This window comes from Lytechinus pictus, chromosome 18 (genome assembly GCF_037042905.1).
Source record: "Lytechinus pictus isolate F3 Inbred chromosome 18, Lp3.0, whole genome shotgun sequence".
Classification (NCBI taxonomy): domain Eukaryota; kingdom Metazoa; phylum Echinodermata; class Echinoidea; order Temnopleuroida; family Toxopneustidae; genus Lytechinus; species Lytechinus pictus.
The window spans coordinates 25,272,426-25,294,423 of NC_087262.1; the positions used below are offsets into that span (position 1 = coordinate 25,272,426).

The 21,998-nt window shown below is 35.2% G+C and overlaps 1 protein-coding gene across 2 annotated transcripts in view; it reads right to left on the reverse strand.

The window, feature by feature from the left end:
* Nucleotides 1–1,757: 1,757 nt before the first annotated feature.
* LOC129282051 (proto-oncogene tyrosine-protein kinase receptor Ret-like) overlaps nt 1,758–21,998 on the reverse strand; it is a 28,888-nt gene continuing 8,647 nt past the window's right edge. Inside the window, exons 6-20 of one of the 2 annotated variants that reach the window (XM_064113024.1) lie at nt 16,534–16,774; nt 16,073–16,093; nt 15,048–15,266; nt 14,432–14,605; nt 12,862–13,151; nt 12,352–12,499; nt 10,235–10,345; nt 9,543–9,781; nt 8,854–8,976; nt 7,579–7,649; nt 6,713–6,753; nt 6,376–6,472; nt 5,731–5,830; nt 4,699–4,810; nt 1,758–3,798 (exon numbers count right to left, since the gene is read on the reverse strand). In XM_064113024.1, coding sequence (XP_063969094.1) covers nt 3,596–3,798; nt 4,699–4,810; nt 5,731–5,830; nt 6,376–6,472; nt 6,713–6,753; nt 7,579–7,649; nt 8,854–8,976; nt 9,543–9,781; nt 10,235–10,345; nt 12,352–12,499; nt 12,862–13,151; nt 14,432–14,605; nt 15,048–15,266; nt 16,073–16,093; nt 16,534–16,774 — 2,190 coding nt within the window. In that variant the 3' untranslated portion in view covers nt 1,758–3,595. Of the gene's footprint in view, nt 3,799–4,649; nt 4,811–5,730; nt 5,831–6,375; nt 6,473–6,712; nt 6,754–7,578; nt 7,650–8,853; nt 8,977–9,542; nt 9,782–10,234; nt 10,346–12,351; nt 12,500–12,861; nt 13,152–14,431; nt 14,606–15,047; nt 15,267–16,072; nt 16,094–16,533; nt 16,775–21,998 lie in introns of both variants that reach the window. The other variant, XM_064113025.1, reaches the window with a different exon arrangement.

The window sequence follows — 21,998 nt, forward strand, 5'->3', positions numbered from 1 at the left end:
TTAATATATCATTTTTAAACACAAATCACATGTGCAAACTTCATTAAGTAATTCGCATAATCCAATCTACTGAACTGCCAATTATCATTGAATGTATCATTTTTTCTGCATATTGATTGCAGCTATGCTTTAAATGAAGCACCTTCAAACTTTGGTGTCAGTAACGCCTACAACATTATCATGTTTATGTTTAAAATAAGAAGAGTCACGTTGCGGTCGTACCAGTGACAGACTCCACTGACGCAATGACATGAACGACATACACTGCAAAAACTCTGGTGTTGATTTACCGCCAGCCCAGAATTTATCTAATTATGTCCACATAACGCCAGAGAATTATTGAAACACCATTTTGGAATCAAACCGATGCTGTTAATACTAATTGGTGTCTTATAAACACCTATCTGGTGTTAGACCAAAACCAAACTGGTGTTGTTTAACACTTCTCTGGTGTGGACATATAGATACCGGGCTGGTGTTAAATCAACACCGGTGTTTTTGCAGTGTACCGATGGGCTAGGGCTTGAGGGACACTTCCCCTCTCCTAAAAAAGTTTCACGACAAAAAAAAGAAAGAAAGAAAAGAATGAAAAAAGGAAAATAAAAGGGGAAAAAACGGAAAGAAATTTAAAGCCGGGCTCCCTGTTTGTGTAATAAAAACATTCAAGTAAAAATCGTGTATATACTTGCCAGCGCACTTGATTGTTCAATACAATAAGTAAAATGTACTACTGAAATATTAATAATAATAATATTAATAATGGATATTTAGAGGCGCTAAAAATAAAAAGTACCATAGCGCGTACAATGTATGAATAATTAAACGTTAGTAGGAATAATTCATGTAACGTCTTTAAAAATAAAGGTACACAATTTTAACCAATCATCGTCTTTAATATTGCACACATAAATAAGCAAAATATTTGACTATTTATATTTTTTACACTCTGAAATATATATGTAAATAACCTTTACATTTCTTTGCAGACATGGTAGTACTGAACAGTGGTTGCACATATAAGTCGTGAGGTACATTTCGATTCATTGTATAGGCATGGACATGTTGAATATGAACGCCCAAAGACAGTTTATAAAAGTCTCATACATCATGTACATGTTATAGAAGTCTTAATACGCGTTTTATCCGTTTACAGTATTCATTGTCTACATGTTCATAAAGTATACTGAAGAGATAATCGGCCCATAATGGACCTGCATGTATATGTTTCAAGACAACTTACGTCTCAACATTCAGAAGAAAAAAATGAACCTCACCACATAATGGAAATAAAAGAAAGACACATATTGTCGGAAGATCAGTATAAAATACAGACTTGCAAATGATGATGATGATAATAATTATAATAATAACAGCAATAATAATAATAGTAATGATGGTAATAATAATAGTAATGATGATAATAATAATAATAATAATGATAATTCAAACAACAACAGCATTACTATTGTTACTTATAATATTAATGATAACGATAACGAGTATAATGGCAATGATAATGGGACATACATATTAATCAATACATACATGCTTAGCATTTAAATCAAATAACATGCAAAAATACCAGATTAAGTAATTAAATAAAATATTTGCGAAATGGTGATTAGAAAATTGTAGTACAAAATGAATACTTTTCAAAGATAATAGACATTTGTGTTTTAACAATTGTACTTTGCAAAGTATGCTAAAATTTTGAATAAAATAACCATGCTTTGAATTCGGATTTTTTTATTTTTTTTAGGTATTTATTTATTGTGAGGATTATAATTTCTTCTCATTTATGATAGGGGAGGGACGAGAGAGATAATTAGAGAGGGGGAGAGAGAGAGAGAGGGAGAGAGAGAGAGGAAGAGAGAGAGAGAGGAAGAGAGGGGGATACATGTTATACGGAGAAACAGATATAAAGTAAGAGAAAAGAAGCAGAGAGCGCGAGAAGAAGAAAAAAATATTAGAGAAAGGAAGAAAGCAAACGAGGAAGGGATTGAATAGAGGAAGAGAAAGGGAGAGAGAGTGATAGAGAGGGGGAGAGAGAGAGAAAGGGAGTGAGGGGGGGGGGTGAAGAATCATGATTATATAGAACGGTAGAAATCGATCGATCTGTCTCAAGACGTGGTGTTGACATCTCGAGTTCTTAGCGTCAATATGTATTTTTAAAGCTGATTACAATCTCGCTTTACATTGACAACTTACGGGCATGAATACACACCTTTTCTTCTTATGTCCATTCGTCCCATGGCCTATATTTCCTAATTATTTCTTTGCAAAGAAATATAGGAAGATATGTGTATGATAATGGCAAACGACACATTACAGCACTGCAAATAAATTATGTCAATTCAACTAAAACGGACACCATATCATTCGAGATGTGCATAAGATTAAATATCATGAATAAAATAAGAAGAGTATAAGTTCTCTATAGCTCCTGGATTTGTAAATGAAGACATGTATATCAACTTTATAATTCAAAACGAAGAAGAAAAACTTCCAACAGGCAAACAGGGAAAATATCATTATCCCTATGTTCATATTCTAATTACAGATGGTTAATATCATTTTCTGCTTATAAGTCTTCATATTTTTTTTCGTCTACTCCAAACATATATTTTAATGAAAATGATATGATGATTATTTTCCAGGACGAAAAAATAAGTAAAAAAAGACCCAAACCTATCCATTATATTAATTCAGACACTCATGTTTTCTGAGCCCAAATACCTAACCATATAGGCCTATGTCTAATGAAGAACTAAACGTGTCACAGCAGCAATTCTTCTATATACACGTCGTCGTTGATTTGTAATGTTGTGTATAATGTCGGATATCTTATTATGAGGAAAACATTGATATTCCCTTTCCACAAAAATGTAATCGCGTAAAAGAATTAAGAAATGAAATGGGAAAGATTTCTCTGTGTTTGATATGATACACAAATGAAAAATGACTCAATTTTATTGTTTGTAGAAGTTAAATGCAATCTGGTGAAATAACAGCTGAATGTGACAGATATTTTACAATAAACTTTCAAATGACAAGTCTCTAAATCCGGATTCCTACGCCTCCAATCCTTGTCTCTCTTCATATCGATCTCGCTTTTTGGTAAGTAAATAATCTTGACGTCACAACCTTGCAAGGGCACAATTGAGGTAAGTTGGTAAATTCAGACTGATCACGTCTAATTTCTCAGCGCTACAGAGTCGAAGTCGTTGACTCGATGGTAATAAGTTCAACGGCCATGAATAATGGAAATTCGACTTATCATGAATGGATGCCGATTTTTATGGCAGGAAGATTTATCACGTGATCAAACTTTTGTCATGATTGTTTCTGGTTGTTGTTGTTGTGGTATTTTCATTACAAGTAATGATTCTCACCAGTGCGACTGTTACGTCTTGCTTAACATTGAATTTAATGTTTTGACTTAACAATCCGTAAGATGTGACTGAGATTATTGTTAGCGCTCTGTTATCTAGGCTCACAACGTTTCTGTACGGTCGGCACTGGTGTAGTGAGGTTCTAACCCCTCTCCTACAAAGTGAGTTAACATCCAAAATCATTAGATGAATGTGTTTTCAATCTACACTGCCTCAATGTGAACGGCCTCTTCAATCGTACTGTATATCGCCTCTGAACTCTGGTGTGAACGCGAGGGGTCTTTCACCGTTGGCTGTATCTTCTTCAGTACCTGTCGCGTTGGGTCAGTCTCCCCAGAAGTTGCGATTTCTCCATAGCTTGGGGGCGCTATATCCTCTTCGGGCGATGTCTCGGTAGAGCTCAAATCTGTGTAAAAGTGAACCGCAAAAAAAAATGTCGATTTGCAAGACCAGGGTTGATATTCTATGATACTAGTGAAACGAAATAAATTAAGGATGTCATTTAAAGAGAGTTATATAATAATTGATTAAGAAATAAAGAGCAACATTCAGGAGCATATTTTGCAGAAAGATATAGTTTTATCAACGGGTTCTTTGGTTGGAACCACAGACGAGTCGTTTAAACGATTTTTTTCATTTTATTGTTTACTTCTTTTTTTTCTCACGAAGGACCAATTATTAGACATGAATCATGGTGCAATGATGATGTATACTAAAGACATGCTATTCACGATCCTCTGGAAGAACTATTTATTGCTCAATCAACAGACGAGTACACAATCCTGTTGAAATAAAACAAAATAAATTGATAAATAAATCAATCAACTGCACGCGGTAAAAGCTAAAGACACTATCACTTAAACAAATCGCTATTTCTATCTCATCTACATAGTCAACGCTGTGTTAATCACATGACTCAGATCAATATGCACAAAACGAAGACATAACAATAATTAATAAAAAAGAGGGATTTTGTTGGATGTTATACATTTGATATCATTGCATAGGCCTGTAATTTTTTGTATCATTCCAAAACAATCACTCTTTGTTCTCAATTTGGTTCAGTGCCATTATTATTTTTTTTACTTACAAAACAGTATGTTCAATAAGGATTTACTATGTAGAGTATTGTAATAATACAAAATATATTGTTCCTATTCTAAACACACTTTGTGTAACAGCCAGCTTTAGTTAGAGCAATTATAACTGAAGGGATGTGCTATAACACCCTTGTTCTACAGGACGGGCACTATGTACCATAATGTAGCAGTGTGTGATATCCCTCGGGGGTCACAGCTCTTCTCACCATCTCTGTTTTTCCGTAGGAGACAACACTGTTCCTTGTGGCACTCCACGTTGTCTTCGTTTTCGTCTTCCGATGAAAGGTCTCCATTGATGTCCGACAGATCAAGGTATTCCTGTCCCAGATACGTTCCATGAAACAATTAGTCTGTGATTTTCAATGACTGTTATAAGCTACTAAAATTCTTGCATCTGATTGGCTGATAACAAATTAGTTGGTGAAATCACTGATAAGATACTTCGTGAAACAATCCCCATGTAAAACAAGTCAATCCTCCAACAATTTGTATATTAGGTGCGCTGCAAAAACACCGGTGTTGATTTTACACCAGTATATGCATCGGAAAACACCAGGAAACAGTTTAAACAACACCAGTTAAGAATCAAACCGATATTGGTTTAACACTCATTAATGTTGTTTAAATAGCCAAAAGCCGAAGTGGTGTTCTTTCAACACCTCTCTGGTGATGTCCTATATAGATATCGAGCTGGTGTTAAATAAACACCGGTATTTTTACAGCGTGATGACAATATTATGATACCCTATTCATACAGAGGCATGACAGGAAGCGAAGATAAGCATTGGAATATTATGGCACTACCATCGGTCCCATGACTTTTGCTCCGGCGACAATTGCTCCGCTCTAAATTCCACACACTAATGGAATGACCAACTTCAACCCTATATCTTAGACGAAATTAAGCCCGGAGCGATTGTCGCAGGAGCAAATGTCGTGTCACCCCTGCGATAATATCGTTGTATTTCCATACCATATTCAATCAATGACTGGCATAGCGTACCTATTTTGATGGAAATGCATTTTCAACAAAGAAAAACAAAAGCAAAAAAAAAAATACAATGTCATTATTAACCTATGGGGTCATCGGAATAAAGACATTGCGGTCATGTATTTCAAGCAATAATATGTGGGGGGGGGGGGGTGGGGACGATAAAAACTACTTCGTCTAATGTTTCTACGGGGGCTTCGTGAACTTTATTTCATTTTTTTAAACCTTTACGTAAAGAAAATATTACCATTGTTTCTTCCAGCATTTTCTCGAACTGAAAACCAAGCTCTTCAAATGAAGGTCGTTCGCGTGGATCGTCTAACCAACAGTGCTTCATTATTGTATATCTGCATCAATGTTCCAGAGGGATATTGAATAAGGGAGAGAGAAAAAGAGAGAAGGAGAGAGAGAGAAAAAAATAGTTTGAGTTCAATATCATATGCAATCATAAAAAAAACATATGGCGTGATAGATTTCTACCTAGAATATTTATGACATACATTAAGAATTCTCCCACTGGCAGACCGTGCCAGCCTTAATAATCAACTCACATAATGTTTGGTTATCTTTTATCAAATTCAATTTATATTAAGGCACCTTTACCATAACTTTATACATGATTTTAACTAGTACGTTCGTTCTGATAAAAATAAACCTTTTTTTTTTCTTTTACTACAGATACGATCCCGACAAGATACCCATAAATTTCTATCCACTAAAGAAAAAAAAATCCTCACCGGCGGAATGTGACATTGGCGTTCCAAAGACAGATGCTTCCTTTTTAGATTAGAGCTTAATACTGTGATTATGTTTTAGATCGATGTACTGACAATTTCTAGGACTTCAAATTAAAGGTAACTACTATGATGATATATTTAATCCAGGTACTTACAATTCATCTGAACACTCTGCCGGCTTGTCCATTCTGTATCCTTCACGAAGTAGCTGACATAATCTCTCTGCAGTAACCCCGGGATATGGAATAGCACCTTTTTAAATAAACAATTAAAAAACATGAAAATAGATAAAACTCACCGAAAATATATATACAAGAACCTAGTTTTAAAAAAACTTCACGAAGAAGTGCAAAATGCATTTATTACGGGGGCTTTATTGTCTACCTCCTTATATTTCTGTTATGTTGACAAACCTTAATTATACGCAAAAAAGAGGCACATATAACGTCAATTTAGTTAATCATGAGTCAAAACATAAAATAACATACGTACCCATAGTTATGATCTCCCATAATAAAATACCAAATGACCATCTGCAAAGAGAAGAACATTATAATTACAACATACACAGTTATTCCAAGTAACCCCTCTTTTCAATTTGAGTTGAATGACCATCCTCGTTGTTATGAACCAAATTAACAAGACATTCTGATTGTTTTATGAAAGGGTTTTTGTATCAAGACTATCAAAATGCACACGGATTTATGATATGAGAATCTTTAGCTCCATCGAATTTGGCTCTTCTTTATTTAATATCCATGTGAAGAAAGATAATAACTCTGGAAATTCTAGGATGTAATGCAATAAAGCCCAGACAATTTTTTATAGATACGGTGAGACAACTATAGCCCAACTTTCTTTCACTAACAAAATGCATCTTTTACCTCGAGACTAAAAAAGAAAAATTGGGAGGAAAGGGTTGAAATCATAATCATGAGGATAATCCACAGGGGCGTCATGATTATTGACGTAAAATAATAAAAGTCTTGCATGCGTTCCAGGATATTCTGTGTCTTAATGGTTGTGCGTTTTATCTGCACATGATTTTACGTTATGCAGATATAGTAAAAATCTTCCTTTAAATTATTCCACATTTCATATAAATATAATAACAAAGACAGTGTGTGACATCGTCGGGTCTGTGATTTGCGTATCATCCGCCATAACTTTATTATTTTACATAATCATTTTAACAAACTTTTCCGTGTTATCCTTGTTTGACTATTCTCTATTTTATTCAAAATAATCAACTTGTGATTGGAATTTCGATATAGATTACACTTAACACTTAACGATACTACAACCCCAATTTAAAGCCATACATTGAATATTAATTCGTTAGGAAGATGAATACTTACACGTCACTTTTCACAGTAAAAATATTATCGTACAGAGCTTCTACTGCCATCCATTTAACCGGAAGTAGTGACTAATTATGAGATATAAAGACATAAAGCACAATAATATCATTAAAAAAATATATAGCAACAACACAGGTAATCCGATTTATGATTTTGCACTCAAATGCCCCCTTTGTAACAGAATCGAATGACTCTCACTTCTCCTCTCTCTCTTCCCCTTTTTTCTTAAGATGCACTTGAAAAATCGATGGGGGAGCCCGTGCACTTACTTTGGAATTTTCATTTTATCATTCAACCAATACATTCGTTACTATCTTAGTATTTATGTTTTTATCATCATCTGATCATTACAAGTTATTCAACCTGAATAGTATACATGGATTGCTGATATGATAGGGCATTTTCACAATCATTTCGCAGACACTTTCTATAACGCTGAAAATCTTTTGCCAAAAGCCCTTCATAACAAAGTCATTGTCGAAAATCGGTAAAACAAAACAGCAGTGTCGTCCTGGACTCTGCATGGACTAACGACATATGTGCAATGTTTCGTTCGGTCCGAATCTCAAGAAGATGTGCGGTCCCGGTCCATAAACTTTTGACAATGACCTCTAATCTGTCAATTGTGATTTAACGGGCATTTTCAATAGATTCCCAACGTTTCAGAAAGCGTCTGCGCAATGAGTGTGAAAATACGTTTGCAGAGCGCATGTTCATTTGCATGATTGGGAAAGATGGGAGGTGGGGGCGCCAGTCAAATATGACTGTTAGATTAACAGTCATATTTTACAAAATATGAGGAATAATTTTCTTTAACAATCATTGAAAATTGTTCCTGATATTTTGTATATAATTTTATGTCAAAGAACAACGATTTATTGGGAGAAATCAAAAGTGTTTCATTAAACAATATATGTTTAATTGAACTGGATACATCTTAAAGTTCTATAGATCTATGTATTCAATTAATCATTTCACTTCGTTATACATATTAACCTAATTAGTTTTATAACATGTATGATTTGCAATGAGCATATACTATTTATGTTAATTTTAAAAATACAAAGAATGTTACGATAGCCATTCACTTTTTTCATGCGGACTAAATTTAAATCTCGATGTCGAAGCCTTTAATTTAGTCAAATGACAACTGAAATAAACAATTCCTGTACAGTTCAACGTTGTCATGAGGCGAGGGTTTGGTCAAACTTTAGACTAATTTTACAGGACGAAAGAAACATGATTAAGATTGATAAACGATGTTTTTTTTACCTTGCTTTGTCTTTCGTATAGCCCTCTTTCATAAACATCCCGAGTGAGACCAAAATCAGATATCTTCATAAGAAGACCTTCTGCTACAAGGATGTTACGAGCTGCTAAATCACGATGTACAACCTGTAAACACAACCGTTACCAAATAAAAATTCACAAAGTTAGGTCATTCTATAGAGAAAGTGCGCATATTTTGTAAGAAGAGGAAAAGAAGGAGAAGTAGGAGGACGAAGAGAAAGAAGAAGAAGAAGACGAAAAAGGAGGAGAAGGAGGAGGAAAAGAAGGAGAAGAAAAAGAAGAACATGGAAAAGGAAGAAGAAAACAAGAAGAAGAAGAAGAAGAAGAAAAATAAAAAGAAGTTGAGGAAGATGAAGAAGGAGTAGAAAAAGAAGAAGAACATGGAAAAGGAAGAAGAAGAAGAAGAAGAAGAGAATAGTCAATATGCTGTTACAAATTTTGAGCACGCGGTTTAAGCCCGTCACTTTTACAACTGTTGTTTAAACATTTAAACAAGTTCTAACAAATTTTAAAAGGGTTGTTTAACAATTTGAACAATGTTTAAGAGTTGAAACATTTAGCTGTTAGAGTGTTAGAAAGGCTTAAACAACGTGTTTAATGAAGGAGAATAAAGGAGGAGGGGGAGAAGAGAGAGAAAAAAAAAAGACCAATCAACCGAATAGTAAGATTACCTTAAGTGAGGATAAATAATGCATCCCTTTGCATATCTGCCAAGCGAATGATGCAATTTCTTTGAACCCAATATCAAAACGTTTGATTACATTTTTTCCTCGTGAAAGTCCTGGGATACTTGACGATTGGTCTGATGAGATGTATTCAGTATATAGCGCCCTCTTTCTGTTTTGCCGAAGGAACTCCCGAAGACACCCGTGTTTGCAGTATTCAACAATCACACACATGTCAAAGGGATCTATAAAAATGGGATTGAATGAATAAAAAAAAAACTCACTTATTTCAACTTTAGACTAATATAGTTGATTCAATATTTGTATACATCTTTTATTTGACATGTTTGATACATTTAAAGAAGTTCAGTATAACATTTGATTTTCGTTGATTTTGAAGATACCATCTGTCAATAATTACCTTTGTATTCGTAATGCTTGAACGTCATTTTAGGTACATAGATTAATGGCACATTTACGTAACTTTTAGGGTTTCAACGTGAAAAGCTGTAAATTACGCGTGCACGTGTTTTTAAATCTATGCATGCAAACCTTCAAATTATATCATTCTTAAACTTCAATTAAATCCCTAGTTCTCTCTCTTTATTGCGTTCTCTGTCTTTATAACTCAGCAATTTTACAAGTAACTCATAAAACGACGTGATGGATAGAATAAAAATCACTCTGACTCGTCTTACCTTTTGGAATGCAAGCACCAAGAAGTCGAATAACATTTGGATGATTGAGCAGTTTGAGTAGTTCTAATTCTGTAAGCAAATCTTGCAGTTCAGAACTGGTGGCAGTATCCCCTGCAAATAACAGAGTTAAAGATGAAATTACTTTTCGATAACATAACAATTAAATAATTTTGTCTGCCTCGGCATTGAGGGAGTTCAATCATACATAATTACAGGCTAATACCACTTTGATTCATATTCTTATTATTTCGTGCTCTTGGAAATTATCCACATAATCCAACAAACAGTGTACATCAATCTATATTGTAAAAGCGCAAGACACATATTAAAAACAAGTTATGTTACATCCGCCTCTTCCAAGACTGTACGGATGAATGAGGGGGGGGGGGCGCTTGGGACCATGAACCCCAAAAGTTTCATGACGAAGAGCAAAAAGATAAAAAGCAAGAAAAGGAAAGGGAAAAGGGTGAAATATGATATATTTTCTGAATATCATGTTAAATCTATAAAACAAAGCGTACCTGAGAAAGAAATATATCATAAGGAAAGAACAAGGGCCAGTGAATCATCTGTGTAGGCTCCATGTATTATGATTGGCATGGAATGTGAAACAAAATGATACTAAAATGGAGGTACATTTTGTACTACGCATTTAGTAAAATAAATTATGACTTGTATAAGCGATCCCTCTCGTGCGATATGATATTTAAAAGGATAGTCACAATGATACCATTATCCTTTATGCGGATTTTCAGATCTCCAGTCGTAATTCGCCATTTCCATAATAATGAGCTCGCTGCTATAGATAAATCCATAACTTTGTCATTATTTAACCCTTTACCATCGATCGCTTCCAACCCGGCGTTTTTTATGATCGTGTTATTTGAAAGGGCGGTAGTAATTATGGAATTTCCCCTTTATCAGCGTACAGAATAAAAAGCAGTCGAAAAAAGGGGGAAGGATATGTAATCGTCTAACATCGAATTATTGCCACGATCTTCCCAGATTGATCGGGGCTAAGATGACATACTTTTGAACATCGTGATCGATGATATTTCCCTTTCATAATGAACATTATGATCGATAAACCTCTGCTACCTTCAGTCAGGTTAGTTTAACATTTTTATGATCCAGTGTTTATAATTACGATACAGTTCATGAGCACCAGTGAAAAACATTTATGATTGTTAATGATAATGGAAACTGGGTCTACCCAAAGGTGACGTCATTATTTATTTCTCAATTAAATCACAGGGGTATCTCCTTTTCAAATATACTTCCTCCTTTTGTTTCCCCATCCTTTTTGTCTGTTTTACATGTTAAAATCATAGGGGTAGTCGCCCCTGCCCCCTCGTGGCGCCAATCCTACCTTAATGAATGTAGGATATATTTCATTCCTGGGAGCCTTTTCACAAAGAGTTAAATTTAACTTAAAAGTCAAAGTTGATTGCGTTATAGAACTTTACCTCATGTGGAATGGTGGATGGATACCCTTTTCCTTATTATCATCACCGTCTAGTATTACCATGATTACTGTCTTAAGCATGCCCCTGGTGCTCTCTCTATTTATATATGCTATAATATTCAAAGGGAACCTGAAGAATTGGCTAGGTACGCGATATTCTTTGACAAGCTAAAGCTCTTCGTTGGATTAAAACATGACTACTAAGTGCAGTTTATACATTCTAATAAGAATGGTAGACGTTAGCGTTAATAGAACAGAGTATAATTGTCTTTTCGTAGCCAAAGGTTTCATCATAATCATCGTCACCATGATCATCATCATTATTCCCATCATCATCATCATCATCATCCTCCTCCTCCTCAATATCACCATCATCATCAGCAGCAGCAGTAATATCATCATCACCATCACCATCAACGTCATCGTCATTAGCAGCAGCAATACCATCATCATCATCATTTTTAACAATCATCATCATCATCACCAATACCATCATCATCATCATCATTATCATTACCATCATCATTGTTATCGTCATCAATTTCATCATTATCATTGTCATAAAAATCATTTATATTATCATTATAACTATTAACTGATGTTAAAAGAAGTAGTAGTAGGTACGTTTCATTTATTTCCACCCAAATCTTACTTTTTAACATCTTGACAGCCACCGTAGTGTAACCTGTATGACCTCGTATACTTAATGCTTGCGCACGCACCACCCTTCCAAAGTGACCTTCGCCAAGTTCATCCTCCAATAACAACTTGTCCCGAGGAAACTCCCATTTAGAGTCGTGCTGAAATGAAAATTACAAAGCAAAAATGAATAGAGGGAAATATTATTGTAAAAATGTCCTGGGAGCACATGCTGATCAGCTGATTAACATGTAAAGGATTCAGACAATTTTAGCAGGCGGACATTCAAAACTGGAAAAACCTGAAATATATTAAACGTAGTTATTAAGTTGACTCTAAATCAAAGTCATAACTGCAACATTCCTGTAATCACATTTTCATATTTATAGGTCACATGTGAATTGCCTGAGCTTCAACAAAGACGTATTTCCGTTATTAGTGATATTTAAAAGCGAAATAATTATTATCATTATTATAATAAAGAATAAATGGATGATCCAAAATGAGATCCGTTGACACGTACTTCAAATCTGCTTCTGAATCCAAAAGACCTTCCTGAAGTTATTTCGTCTGCATAGTCAGTCAGGACCATGCTACCACGAGCCGTACTTGGGGCATCAAGCGGGGGCTTGAAGATACTGGAAGTATAGGCCCGACGCTGGTGGAGTCTCTCCCTTCTCTTGCGTATCGCCAGGATGGTTGTAACAAGGATAGTCAGAAACACTCCTGCAGAAACTCCGAGGTAGCATTCGGGACCACACATCTCATCTTCTGGATCTGGGTGTATTTCGACCGGTTCTGTAGTAGTAGTAACTGTTTCAGAACATAGTATAAAATGAAAGGGATAATAATTTTACAAAGTGAAACTTTAAAAACAAAACAAAAAAGAACATAAAACACTACTAAAATATGGAATTAATTACGTGTTAAATTTTTATCAATTACATTAAAAAAGCATCATTCACATTTGGAAGTTATTTTGACCAAAGGAAAATAAAAAGCCTGATCAACGGGATCGATGTTTAAACAGATGCAAACGCATCGTCTTTTTATCGTCAGTTCGTTGGAAACCGAGCTTTGTTTTCTATCAAAGTTAATCATCCTCTTAAATTTTCTTAATGTGTTACTCTTTTTTTCGAGAACTTACTTGATTTTAAACTCTTCCCCCTTTCTCTCTCCATATCTGGAGCTGGTTACTCCGACAACATTATCAAGTCTGCCAGAATATAACTTGTGTTTTATATATTCCACTTCACGACCTTTGTCTTTCTTTCATACTGGAAGTACACTGTACATACTCTGGTCGATTTAAATGTAAAGTGGTATAGTAATCACGTAAAGGAATATGATATTATTCGTAGACATTTAATCTCTGTCACTTCTAAATTCGTCAGACCTCTTTCAAGCTTGGGCCATCGTCCATCTCATTGCAGTACAAATATTTTCTTGCAATATGCCCTAGGACATTAATGAGATCGTTTTCATTCCTTCATGGCCCGTCGTCAGTGTCAGTACAATACAAAGCCAATTTCGACAAGTCAAAAGCGCGAGATACACATGCGTCGGGTTCGAGGCTGCCTCGGACATGTCGGACGCCGGCTTCAAGCCTGCAAAGTTGTGGGGATACACTTGCATTGAAAATAATTGAAAGAAGTCTCACACCGCTCCCAGATTCATGACAAAAGTCGACTGCTTTTCACGCCAACATTTTCTATTATTAGTTATCATTAAATATTTCTAGTTCAGTGGTTAAGTCGCCTTTTAGGTGTACTCAGTCCGGTCCGGCAATAAAAAATAGTGAGCATATTCGCATACGCCGAGCCGCCTTCGCAGGGCCGCGGAAACAGGCGGGGGGGGGGGGGGGGGCTTCAGCCACCCCACTTAAAAAAAAAAAAAGTGTACAAAAACGTAAAAAGGACCATATGATTGTGATTTTTTGCATGGTCAGCCCCCCCCCCCACTTTGGAAACCGTTCCGCGGCCCCTGCTTCGGGCCGGCCTCAGTCCATCTTTCGACGTATGTGTAACTTGGGCCGTAGTCTCAGACACAGACATGATACCATATCTCTTAAGAGTTCAATGCTATTGTCTTACTTGGAAACCTGACAATAGGGAGAGTAGGTCCTGGTTTCGGATCGGGATGTGGTTGCCTTGCATCAGCTCCCATACACGTACATCTGCCTCCAGCGTCACACCAGCATGGTCCAATGGCTACCTGGATACCAGGTAGGCTCTTGTTGAGTGGTCTACGAAAACCGCTCGTTCTCACTGAAAAATCAAGAAGAGAAAGTCCAGTGCTCAATGATAGAAAAAAAAAATCGGCACTGAAAGTCTCACATTGTCCTACTTTGTTAAAAGATCCACACAAGACATCAAATGATATCAGAAACATGCCTTCTAATGCCTGGATCATTGGTGAATGAACAAAGATGACTATTACCAATGACTATATTATACAGGCCTACCCTGGACGTCACAGTTTCTCCATTCACAGATGTGCACAGTGCACAGTGCTTCGCTTTTCGCAAAGTTGACTATGTGAGTTATGAGATTCATGTTCAATTTGAACATTTTTTTTACAATGTGAAGATGATTTTTCACAATGTGTTCCACACTGCGACTACACTGTGGAACACTCTGTTCTCTCCAGCAAGGATTATCTAACATAAAACAATTAATTCATAAGTAAATCAAATACCCATATACTCACATGTACAGTCTTGAGGGCATATATCATTTCGATGTTCCATTTCCAGTGGATCGCATCTGTTATCAGGACAGGTGTTGATATTAGGGGTACATGTTGCATACACTGTGGACATAGCTCGTCTCAATCCATCAGCCCTCCATGAACAATGGTCATGTATTGAACCTGCACCACAGTGGGTCAAACAATCGGCACGATTGCGCAAGCGGGAACAACTGTCAACTTTTTTAAGTCAATGAGATAGTGAAATAAAAACAAAACATATACAGTCAACATGAATACGCCTGTGAAACTATCCTTTAAGGCATGCACGACGAGAATCTGGTTTTTAATGCTTATTTTCCGTTCTGAATTTTGTTTAACATCATGCCTTAAATCCATGTTTTGAAAAAATATATATATATTTCTAAAGGCGTGATTATCTAGTTATGAAACCTTTGAAACATCCTTTGCACTTTAAACAGTTCTTAATTTCTGATTTGAAGTGTTAATTTTGAAAAGTCCACCTTTCATGAATTTTGACAGTTTAAGTCCAGAAAATAAAATAAAAGATAACCAAAGTGAGAATTTTCAAGTTAAGAAAAATATCTAGATATGCTTTAGAACAGATGAAAGCTAGTAACAAAGTCAGTGAGTGAGCACATTAAAGCAAAAGGCTATTATTCCCAGTTATTTTCATGATTATGGACTATGAAATGACCCATGTGACTGTTTATAAAGCGGCATCATGCATGATTCACCGATTGATTGGGTGTTTGTTTTTTTACTCAGAAATTGTAGTCGATGACAAGAGGAGGATACTTCACTTTTCATTTCATTTATTTTCATATTTCTCGTTTGACATTTTGTTTTATATAAAAGTTAACAACAGCCATTACAGACACAAGAAAATTATTCAAGTGACATGATACAATCGGTCAAGTACTAAAGTTATTGCCAAATTGATGTCAAAGTTATTTCGTTAACATCAGTTTCGAAGCATATAAACAATTTAACAATAAGGAGGAATACACATGGATATTACTTACCAAGCCTACAACTTTGTAATTCTGAAATTAAAAAGATAAATGTGTCATCGGTAGGTAGATAATCATTGTATTGGTCTTAGCACTTTTTATATTACTTCATGAATAAAGAAAACAAATACATTTCTTGTCATCTTCTAAATGGTCATTTTGAATTCACTCATTGCTTAAACAAAAAATCAACACTACTCTCGTCCTTCGGTAATTCAACTCTTTATTTTGAATCATTCAAATCTTGTATATATGCAATCATGTTGATTTATTTCAAGAAAAAAATCAACTATTAAACGAATATTCTCATGTATTTATTCATATATTTCATATTTTGAGTGAATTGCTCTTGTTGTGTTTTGCCAACTCGTTTGTAATAATATTTTATTATTAGAGCAACATAGAATTAACGTGGTTATCAGAGTAACATTAAAATCTAGGGAAACATTTTGAAATGAAAATTAAAAACTCACCTGTCTTTTCTATAGTGATAGTCAGATTAATGATAATTCCAGCATCGAGAATATCACTAGCAGATCCGTACTCAACATACAGAGTGATAACGCGTGGTGCGATAATTTTCAATGCAGTTCTGTTTGTGACGTAAACAATTTCCATTGTTTCTTCCATCTCAAAGATAGAGTGCCAGTATTCACCGTTGACCGCTGGTAGAGGGCGTTTCAACGCCAAAACTAAACTTGAAAGGTCTGCAATCTTTAAAACCAGGAGTGGAAGGGAAAGGGGTTATAAACAGATTATTACAACGTACTGCTTGTAATATCCTAAATGAAAACGATTATTGCGATGACAACGATATTCAATATATACGATAACTAAAATAATGATGATCATGTGTATAAGATAGATCCTAATTAACTATCATGTCAAAACCATGTCCGGTCATTAAAACAGGTTATAAGTAGCAAAATGTCTGTTCAATGGTAAAATAAATGACTGGTCACATGACATATTTAAGCCAATCATTTGATTAGGAATCATATCACTATTTCATAGGCCGTAAAGCTGAATATGATAGGAACATGATGACAAGAGAAGTATTGATTGAAAACAGAGTTGCATCATAATAATCATAACAAGACAACGCGAATAATATTGATTTTGTGGACGGATGAATGCAAGTAAATGAATTCAGTTGAGATTTCTTAGAGCGACGGACTTTCCATTTTATTCAACAAAGGCTACAACATCACATCAAGTACATAGTGGTCTTGTTTCCGGAATCATATTTCATTCTAAGGGACGCATCTTTATACAACATCAAAACTGCATGAATATTTTCATGCAAAATATTAAGGTGCCTTTAAGAGCTTTTTATGTTGCATTGGAATGTATTAAACCATGGACCTATAATAGGTCCATGGTTTAACGAGGAGAAACTCAAAACCGGACACGAATGCGGCAAAGGATGTAAAATATACGGGAAATCAGAGTTGTCCTTTCTTAGTTTTATCTAGGGTAATCAAATAAACGATCGGAATGTAAATCAAGAACATGAAGAAGGAAACCATTTTCCCCCCGAGATTTTTTGCATAAAGAGTGAAAAAAAAACTTGATTTTCATGAACCCCTTCACCTTCGTCCTACTATTACGGTTCTTTTGTATATTAATGCACAGGAAGGGGCCCGCGTCCATCTTGAAGTTTTCCATTTCAATTTAAAAAAGAAAGAAAGAAACCTTTCTCTTCAGCAGATGACCAAAAGCAGAGATAAATCACGCACGCATCGCTTGCTACACAGCATTTGGTGGTTGTATTTCACGGCGTGCGCTTTGCTGAGGTTTCCCCGGAGATTTGAACTGTGTGGAAAACAACAACCGAGGCTTCAGCATACTAAAATTATCATCTTTTTTTAAACAAAAACGTCCAAGACATTTTTTTTCAATGTTATCCAATATATTTTGTATAACCGTAATAATCCTTTTTGATAACCTTTGAGCTGAACAGAAACTTTTTGTAGGGTTGTTTTGAAAAATTCCAAGGATATAATCTTTATGATATTTTGACCTCTTTTTTGACATTTGACAATTTTTTGTCCGAAAATTTGTGACTGGAATGGGAACATTTTCGCCCCTCCTCATGAGGTTTTCTAAGTATGCCATTGATCCTATCCAATATAGAATGTTTATCGGTTAGTAATTGCAATCATGGTAATGAGGGTGATGGTGTTGACGATATAGATGATGGCGGCGGTGGTCATGGTGATGGCGATTACGACTACACATCGTGATCGTGAATCCCTTTTAAGTAGGTCTCTTACCCAAAGGTTTCAATATTATCATCATGATGACAACCACCAATTATCGTACACTGGTTTAAGCCCTAGTGTCATTTTTGATTCCAATCAATGCCATTGAAATTGGATTGGTATTCGATTCCGGGATGGGTTCTTGAGGAATGAAACTATATCCATGGGTTTTCAAGTGATAAAGATAATCATATTCCACAGACTAAAAATCTTGCTATAGGATTGGTCAGAAGTCAATCACGTGATAAAGTGCTGTTCTCCCATCAATCATCAACCTCGGTGAGTTTTATGTTTCACTGATTACTTCGGACTATAGAGTCATACGAACATGAAGAATGATTTAAGAATGATCCTCGGCGAGCCGGAAGTACTCGATATCTTTCCTCAGCTTCGAAAGTGATAGTCTGTCGTCTCCGCCACCAACGGTGATTATTGTGCTTAATGTTATCGTCATTAATATTTATGGTATTATTATTATTATAATCATAAAACATAAAGTATTACACACAAAAAGTGAGAAAAAAAGGAAGGGTGCGTTTGGTGATGCAACCATATTACGATGTTTTTATTAATGGCAGGAAATGATCGCACCGATTATGTTTAAGCTAATCCATAGGTTATCTGGGTCACCCTACAAAATATTTCTTGCCATTGCCTTTTTAGTTCGTACGGGAATGTTCCCTAAGGAGTCGTGATCACATAACATGAATATCACATATCTGTAAAGCGCTTGGAGACATACTACAATGCATCAATCATCATTTAAATAGTTTGGCTAGTTCTGGGAGAGATAGTGCTTTGGTTATATAACTTCCTTCTCGGCTAGAGTAAAATTGTAATCATATATGATCATGACTAATTAGAATATATTTACTGTATATTCTTTTTTTAAATGGCAGGAATGTATACTGTATATATATATATATATATATATATATATATATATATAGTACTGACGAAGAGTGTGACTTTACCTTTCATTTTTGAGAGCTATGCTCCTTTTAAAATCTACGATTTTATTTCCACAGTATTTACTAAACCTTTTGTGATTACTTTATTCCATATGCCGAAGCAGACTATTTCTATTTTACTCAGGTATTTTTTACTACTATACTTGGACTGTTGGCGGTGAGGCCCTTTTCAGATTTTCCTGTTTTGGAGCCGGAGATTCGCCATTGTCATCTTGAAGTCATGGTAACGCGTCCTTAGATGCGTCTTTTACAGTGCGCTTCCTCCATCTTCAGCGCATTGATTTCTTTGAAAGGTGAGTTTCACAATCCGTATGCCCATGAACAGACGTGTTTTTCGCGACTGTTTCAGAAACGGATTTTTAATTCTCTTTTTTGTCACATCATGGGCACTGACGAAGAGTGTGACTTTACCTTTCATTTTTAGAGCTATGCTCCTTTTAAAATCTACGATTTTATTTCAACGGCATTTACTAAACCTTTTGTGATTACTATATTCCATATGCCGAAGCAGACTATTTCTATATATATATATATCATTTATGTATATATAAATATATATAAATATATATATATATATATATATATATATATATATATATATATATATATATATATATATATATATATATATATATATATATATGAAGAAGGCCTAAGGCCGAAAGCTCGGAATAAATTGTGGTCTACAGCAACGTCAAATCGTCTTGTCATTCTTTCGCCTATATATATATATATATATATATATATATATATATGAGTTACATATTGTTGTATGAATGATATGTACTGTGACGGTGTGTCTCAACACGTTCAAAAATTAACACGTTGTAAAGCCTTCATTTTCAGCCTGGTTTAAGTTTGATATGCCTTCCTATGTTACATAATTAGTTTGAGGAGTCACAACAGTGAAAATGACTTCAAACCGACCGATCGTATATCATTAGGAATAACGTAATTAGCTTTGGTTTGGAGTCGGTTTCGTGGGCGTGACTGTAACCGAAACCGACTCCAAACCGACCGATGACAATGTCATTGGGAATAACGTAATTAGCTTTGATCGGTTTGGAGTCGGTTTCGTGGGCGTGACTGTAACCAAAACCGACTCCAAACCGACCGATGACAATGTCATTGGGAATAACGTAATTAGCTTTGATCGGTTTGGAGTCGGTTATTTGGTGTGACTGTAACCGAAACCGACTCCACACCGACCGATGATAATGCCATTCGAAATAACGTAATAGCTTTTATCGGTTTGGAGTCGGTTTTGTGGGTGTGACTGCAGCATTTACTAAGTGTGAGTTCGATGAGAACTAAGGAAAACCTTGAATGCAAGATTACTATTTCTAACGATGCAGCCAGGAAAAAAAAAAACATTAATTACAAAACAGAGTGGTCGAAATCTGAGTTGTGGGGGATATCGCTTTCGCTCCAGAATAAATTCGAACTGTCGGCAACTATAGACGCATTGCCGGCTCGGATTTTTATCCCAGAATAAATTCGAACTGTCGGCAACTATAGACGCATTGCCGGCTCGGATTTTTATCCCAGAATAAATTCGAACTGTCGGCAACAATAGACGCATTGCCGGCTCGGATTTTTATCGGAGGTACATGTATAGGAAATAGAGGAGGTGTAAAATGTATCACGGACCATTGTTATAATTGTTATTAATCTTATCAGTATGGTGTTATACCCTTATTCGCTATCAAAATGAAAAAATAATATTAAACAATACACTTCCTTCTGCATGTGTTATATCTGTTGATGGTTTGTCTTCTAATTTTCTTGCTATTTACCCTATCCTTTTTGTATTTCTATTGTACTCTGGAATTTCGTGATATATATGGAATGACAATTTTTGTTTTGTTTTATATCAAAAAGTATGTATTCATTATCTCATCAAATTACATTCCATGAGCGAGTTTACCTTGATAAAACCTATTTTTTGCAGGTACTATTTTTTTTTTATAAATGGCAATGTTATTTCACCATCATGATATGAATTATATAATTGTATTATATATTGTATCTAAATTGCGGACAGTCCCACGCCGTTATCTTTAAACACCGAGTGCTTCAATATGAAAGAAAATGGTAACATGCTCTTGAAAATCAATGGAAAGATATTAATATTTATTTAAACATGACATTGATTATTTGTAAGTAACTATACACCACATCTACGTCTAGATAATCAGTGTTTTGTTTTCTTTAGAATTAAACCAAAAGTAGGTCTTCTTTCAAACTTTGGAAGATCGAATTATTTTTGAAATGGAGCTTCTAACATGCTTTGGGGGTAGCCGAAGAAATGCAGATGGGAACCGTTCTATATTGATCAAATTCTTAATTGTGTATCGGTTTGTAAATTATTGATTCAAAGTTATAACTATTTCGAAAGACAGATGAATAGACATGGGTCATAAAGTAGGTCATTTACCAGCCTAGTAAAAAAGAAAGACCCAATCTATGGTTTACATAAGTACCATAATGGCCACTGTTGAAAATAGTATTCTGGAGTAGGCCTAACGGCAGGTTAGATAATCCTTCTGTGTTTATAGCAGTGGTCATTGTAAATATTGAATAATTAAATACTACGACGAGTAAAAAGTACTCCTGAACAAAAATCCGATGTACAATGGACATGAGAGTCATTGAATTATTGATAATGTGAATGGATGATCATACAAAACCCCACTCTGCAAC